The 5,772-nt window shown below is 42.2% G+C and overlaps 1 protein-coding gene across 1 annotated transcript in view; it reads right to left on the bottom strand.

Moving 5' to 3' along the window:
• The window catches only part of KIAA0355 (KIAA0355 ortholog), a 58,124-nt gene that overhangs the window by 16,983 nt on the left and 35,369 nt on the right, over positions 1-5,772 (bottom strand). The window contains exons 3-7 of the mRNA XM_027669361.1: positions 4,808-5,014; positions 2,294-2,434; positions 1,923-2,018; positions 1,637-1,798; positions 568-726 (exon numbers count right to left, since the gene is read on the bottom strand). Of these exons, the coding sequence (XP_027525162.1) occupies positions 568-726; positions 1,637-1,798; positions 1,923-2,018; positions 2,294-2,434; positions 4,808-5,014 (765 nt within the window). The remainder of the gene's footprint in view (positions 1-567; positions 727-1,636; positions 1,799-1,922; positions 2,019-2,293; positions 2,435-4,807; positions 5,015-5,772) is intronic.

Here is a 5,772-nt window from a genome sequence, read left to right as displayed (position 1 = left end):
TACCAGCTGCTTAGACACTGTAAAACTCACTGAGCTCTTTTCCCCCCTCAAGAACACACATGTCTACAGTCAGGCATTGAAAGGCTCTGTCCTCAGCTGGAGATGTCAGGTACCATTACCTGGTGCAGAGGACTGCCTGGTTTATGCTGGGCAGGAAACCCATTCAAAGCAGAGAACAAATGAAAAAATGGTAGGTTTTGAAGCTAATTTGTGGGGGGGGGGTGTTTGGGGGTTTTTTTTTTGGTTTTTTTTTTGTTTTGTTTTTTTAACATGGTCATCTATAGATTTGAAAAGATTTCTATTTCTCTGAATTGGAAGTTTCATTTCTTGTGTTCTCTCTACTAATGGAGACTATGAAGCACTCAGTGCATTCTTCTGTTCCTGCCAACTACAGACACCACCTATGCACTTGCACTGCCCGAGGATACATTTTGCTCAGAGATCAAGTGAACTACAGGGCTAAAAATGGAGAAACACAAAGGAAGACATGGCAAATTCATTTCCAAACTCCAAAACGTCCAGTTTCTCTTCAGGATGTTTAAGTAACCTTTTGTTTTGCTCACTCACCAGCCCAGCCTGGCCAAACAAGAGCTGCACAGCAGTTTTGCAGGCTCCTCTCCAGGTGGAAGGGCACACCTGGTTCAGCACCTCCGTGACGGGGGAGTCGTCCCGGGGGGTCAGTCCATTGTGGCACCCGGCCTCCTTGATCAGCTGCAGCATCGTGTGCTGCAAAAAACAGGGATTCAGAAGTGTTAACACCCATCTTCCACGGGTATTGGTCATTGTTCTGCACCTTCTCAAACAACTGTAGTGTCTGCAACCTGGGAACAGTCTGGTACAACTCGAGGAGTTCAACTGCAGAACAGAAATATGGAAGATGCTGCTTGGAACACAGTGCTCCCCCAAAATCATATGCAGTACTTTTGCTTATATTCTTGCAAACCAATTTACATAGAACTACAAAAAGGATTGCAAAACCAACAAAAAAGCAGCATTATGAGCCATCAATTGTTTCTGCTCTTTCAGGAGAAAGGACCTGGGCTTATCTAAAAAAAAAAGTGGAAGTGCTGATTAAAATTGCCCAAATTACTTGTGAATGGATGTATTTTCCATTTGTTTATACTGAAATACAATTAACTTTCCACAATTTTCAATTACTTTTAAAACAGTGATCCAAGCTTGTACAAAACATCAAGAAGTGTTCTTTACACTTTTGTTACAAAGTATTTTTTTTAAGTACCTCCCTTAGCACCAGGCTGGCTCAGACTTATTTTGGCACCTAAGAAGATGAAGGCTCTGAAGTGCATCACCTGGCTGGGGGATCTGTAAGGGCTCACTTTCCTCTGCACTTCTTGATACTGAACCCATCTATTTTGAAAAAGTTCCCAGCAGCTTCACTGCCTCCTGAATTTCTATGCCTGTGCTGCCCTCGGACTGGACTGGAATTGCCCAGGTGGTTAAAATGTTATCAGGAACAGGCGTGGACCTACAATGTTATCAACAGTAAGTTTCCACAGAATTCAGGCAGAAAAAAAGCACTTTTAAACAGAAATTTGGCACTGAACTGCTATTACTATTCTACTACATTTTGAGGAGTTCTCCCAGCTTTACTCCTGTGGTTATTTGGGATTATTACCGTTTTCAGCTTCAGGTTTTCTGCTGCAGACTCATTAAAGGAGATTCCTTTCAGGAAATGGGATCCGATCTGCACAGGGACAGTGGGCAGCTCACACTGAATGGGCTGAGGTGGAGTCTGTCTCCTTCCTGTTTGCTGGGCTTCAGCTTCACTGCAACAGCCCTGAAGCACAGAAGAACAGTTCAAACATCAGAAAATCATAATATGACTCCAATCTCTTCTTCATTTTAAATAGCTCTTTCCAAGGTGAGGAGGGATGAAAGAGAGCAGGTTTAGCAGACCCTACCTGAAGACTTGCTTCAATAGCTTTTGGGTTCAAGTGGAAGCCAGCCTTCATTGCATATTCACAATGGCCCAAACTCTCCAGAGCCACTTTGTAAGCCTGACATCAAACAAAAAGTTGAGATAGCACAGGCACATCAGCAAGTCAGCAAGCATGCAGTGACTGTCTGGGCACAGACAGGGACTGGCACATGGATTTACCCTGCTCAAGTCTATGGCATACACACATTTATCATGAAAGATGCCAAAGCTGCAATTCTCAGGCACCTGGGAGCTGTCTGTGACTCAACTCTGCAGTAACACACCTTCCCTATTCACTCCTTGGCCCACTGACTGAACTACATGCACATGAAAGCAGCAGACTTGAAAAACCACCTGCAAAGCACTGTCAATTTTCATGTTTAGCTCTTTGAGCTGATGTTCAGGGATTGCCACACTCTGTGAGCAGAAAAGTTGCTGAACTTCAATTCCTGCTAAACATCCATCACAGCCTCTTTCTCGCAGTCGAGACGTGGCCTGTAATGTAAAATAAAAATCTGCTGTAAGGAGGGTCAACATTAAACCAGGTCAAGCTTAATTCAATTTCAAAAAAAGAGAAAAAGCCCATAGAGTTTAAAACCTTCTACAGGAGATGAGAAGCAGCACCTGGGGGGAAGGACCTGGACGAGCCAGTTTATTAAACTGCTACGGCTACTTTGAAAGTCCAGCTCTCCTGAAACTTGTACAGCACAGGGATGTGGATTCAACATTGTTTGCTGTTCCTATTTCTGCTCCCTCTCAGCACTACAGATCCTGTTACACAGACCACACCAGGACTGTGCTTACCAGAGAAGGGAATCCCAACTTCAACACAAACTCGCCACAGAAACAGAAGAGATGTTAAATCACGTGTACAAACACTCCTGCCTGCACAGGATGATACATCTGACAAAATTATGGCTCATTACTGTGGTGCCATTTGAGAAGGGCCACATAACACTAAGATCAACTCAGTACAGCAAGAAAATGGCTTAGTAATATGATTTTGAATATATATAGTAATATGAATAGCACAGTAATATGATTTCGAAAGATAAGGAATATGAAAAGCCAAATATCTCATTTTAACTGTAAAATCCTACACCACTGAGCAGGGTAAAGCAAATAGGTGCAGCTTATTTTCCAGTCTAGGAAGGAGTCTTCCTCTGAAGCAGGATGCCCAGATTGGGGAGTTCTGGTACTACACCAATGGAGAGACACATTGCTCACAGCACAGAATTCCTGCAACTCCCAAAGTACCTCTCCAGGAGGAAAAACAGTTTTGAGCTATTGAAAAAGTATCATAAACTTTATTCTGAACCAGCACTGTGTTCTCCTGCCAAAGGGGCTGATTTTACACTCCAAAAATAAAAATTGGGAAAGATTTTAGTATTTCAAATCTCCCTTCTATCAAAATGACTTGTATATTAGTCTACCTACAACTGTAAGAGAGATATTTTATATGTTTATAAATGTTATATATTTACAGACCACAGATTTTTCTTATCCTATCTTAATACCTCACACAAATACTCCAAAACAGTTATTTTAGTTAATCATAAAACCTAAGAAGTTTCTTCTGTTGTCTCTGGAACTAGAGACAATTTGTATTTTTTCCTTTCTCCTCCCCTTGCATGTTTAATACAGGATTTGACTGGTATAACACTTGCACTGAACTCTTTTGAAAACCAGGTTTTACTGACAGAAATAGCTGAAGTGGGTTGTTAAGAGGGTAAAAAAGAAAGTTAAGGTCCAAGATTCTGCAAATCAAATTTTAATTTTAATCATATTTAAAACAAATTTGATAGCAATCACAGGATATTTCTAGAAATTGTAATAATTTTAAAGAACTAAGTATATTACACATAAAATCAACCATTTTTATATGCCAAAGGAGTAGAGCTATTCCAGGATTAGACCTGTTAGGATTATCTGTAATACACCTAAAGCACTCTCAAATCCCTAGTTTATCCAGTGAAATAAATTTATGCTGCAGTAAAAATTACAAATAATTCCTCTGCATTCAGAGTTCTAAAGGAAACTCATTTGCTTTCCTGTACCTTGAGATGTTGGAGGCAAATGGAGACCTGGGCAAGGATTCCAGTCACTGTGACTAACAAGCCAAATGAGGCTGCACCAGCACATGCTCCAAGTGCCCTGAATTTAAGGAAACCACACACTCTGTGTCTGAATCCACCCTGATCTATCACTCTGCAGACTGCAGCAGTGCCAGGGAAAGCAGAAAACCTCGTAAAACTCCTTGTAAAGTACTTTTTTTGACTGGCAAAGTAAGGATTCCACAGATGGCACACGTTTGTAAAAGTACAAGTCCAGAGAGGGGTATATTTAAGTGGTATGGGTCACATTTCAGCAATGGATGGATCAAGCAACATCCATCTCAACAGCAGAAAGACAAAAGACTTAGAAGTTAACACAAAGATTTTGAAGTACAAAATAGAATTCATGCTCAAAATTTGAAATAGGCATTATCTAATTACTTTACATCAATATTTTGCTCTGTTTTCACACTAAATTGTTGTATTTTTCACTTTTTAGTTCCCCCATCTGCCAGATCCAACTTGAACATCATTAATTCATTACTAACAACAAAAATCTGTTGGCACTGTTTGTGCACTCCTTATGTACAAACCTGTCACAAACAAAACTTCACCCAGGACAAAGAGAGTGCCACCACCACGTAAGTAAAACAGTTTTAGTGTCTGAAACTATCTGCACCAGGCTCCCCCCTTCAAATACAGCATGTCTTCAAAACCAGGTATTCTTTTTCCTCTGTCAGGGCTGAATTTAGGTTTCCCTAAATGTAACAGCCATTCCACTAAATCTCCTCTCAGCACAGCAAGGCCTCCATACCTCTGCTGCTCCTCTCCAGGATCTTATTGCATCTTCCAGCTCATTTGTGGGGCTTATATTTGAGGCTCCAGTCCCACTGACGTTCTTCCTCTCCTGAGCTACAGCTTCAGCGAAGCAGGAATGTGCCACTGGCTGGACCTTCTGCAAAGCTTGGGACAGGAACTGGAAGTGGACCTGCATCACCGTCAGGAAACATCGCCCAAGGACCTGCAGGAGAAGAAACAAACCTCTTTCAAGCACATAGAAGATTTCATGGAAGTTTACCTTTTTTCTTTTTGTTTCGTGTTTGGGGTAAGGAACTAGACTCTGGTTTTTTTTATTAAAATAATGCTTCAGATCATAAGTAGCATGTGATATGTAACCATTTACTTAAGGTAAAGAGTTGAGTGGGCATTGGTTTCTATGAATGAAGGGGACACCACACTAACCCTGGGTCAGGTTGTGCCCACTTGAGGAATGAAAAGCTTGCTGGGTTACTGGGCAATATCGAGTACATGACACAACACAAAAATGGGAGCAGCATATTATCCCAAGGGCAAAGTCAACAGCAAAACCCACCTGCACATAGACCTGGCTGAATTTATGATAAAACCCCAAAACAGCAACAACAAAGTGTGAATCATTTAAAAACATCATCATAAAATCCAAGGAGTTTATCCTCCAAGGGGAGCAGTAACAGGCAGGACATGGGCAGGAAAAGGCTTCTGCCCCAAAACTGTGCACAGTGCCCAGAGCTGCAGCCCTGGCACTGCAGTGTCTGACAGGAACTGCCAACACTGGCACAAACCTGCTCTTCAGAATATTTCACTGGAATGGAAAAGGCCAAGGAAGGCCAGGGAAGCCAAGGGCTGACAGTCACTCCCTGAGCTCACTGGGCTGAGGGGCAGCACCAGCACCGGGGAAGGGGGTCCCAGCTCTGCACCCTGGACCCCTGTCCCTGGGCAGGGATGGAGGTCCCAGCTCTG

Source organism: Corapipo altera, unplaced genomic scaffold (genome assembly GCF_003945725.1).
Source record: "Corapipo altera isolate COAL_440 unplaced genomic scaffold, ASM394572v1 140, whole genome shotgun sequence".
Lineage (NCBI taxonomy): Eukaryota > Metazoa > Chordata > Aves > Passeriformes > Pipridae > Corapipo > Corapipo altera.
The sequence above is the reverse complement of the archived record's forward strand: the minus strand, read 5'-3'. Positions and strand labels throughout refer to the sequence as shown.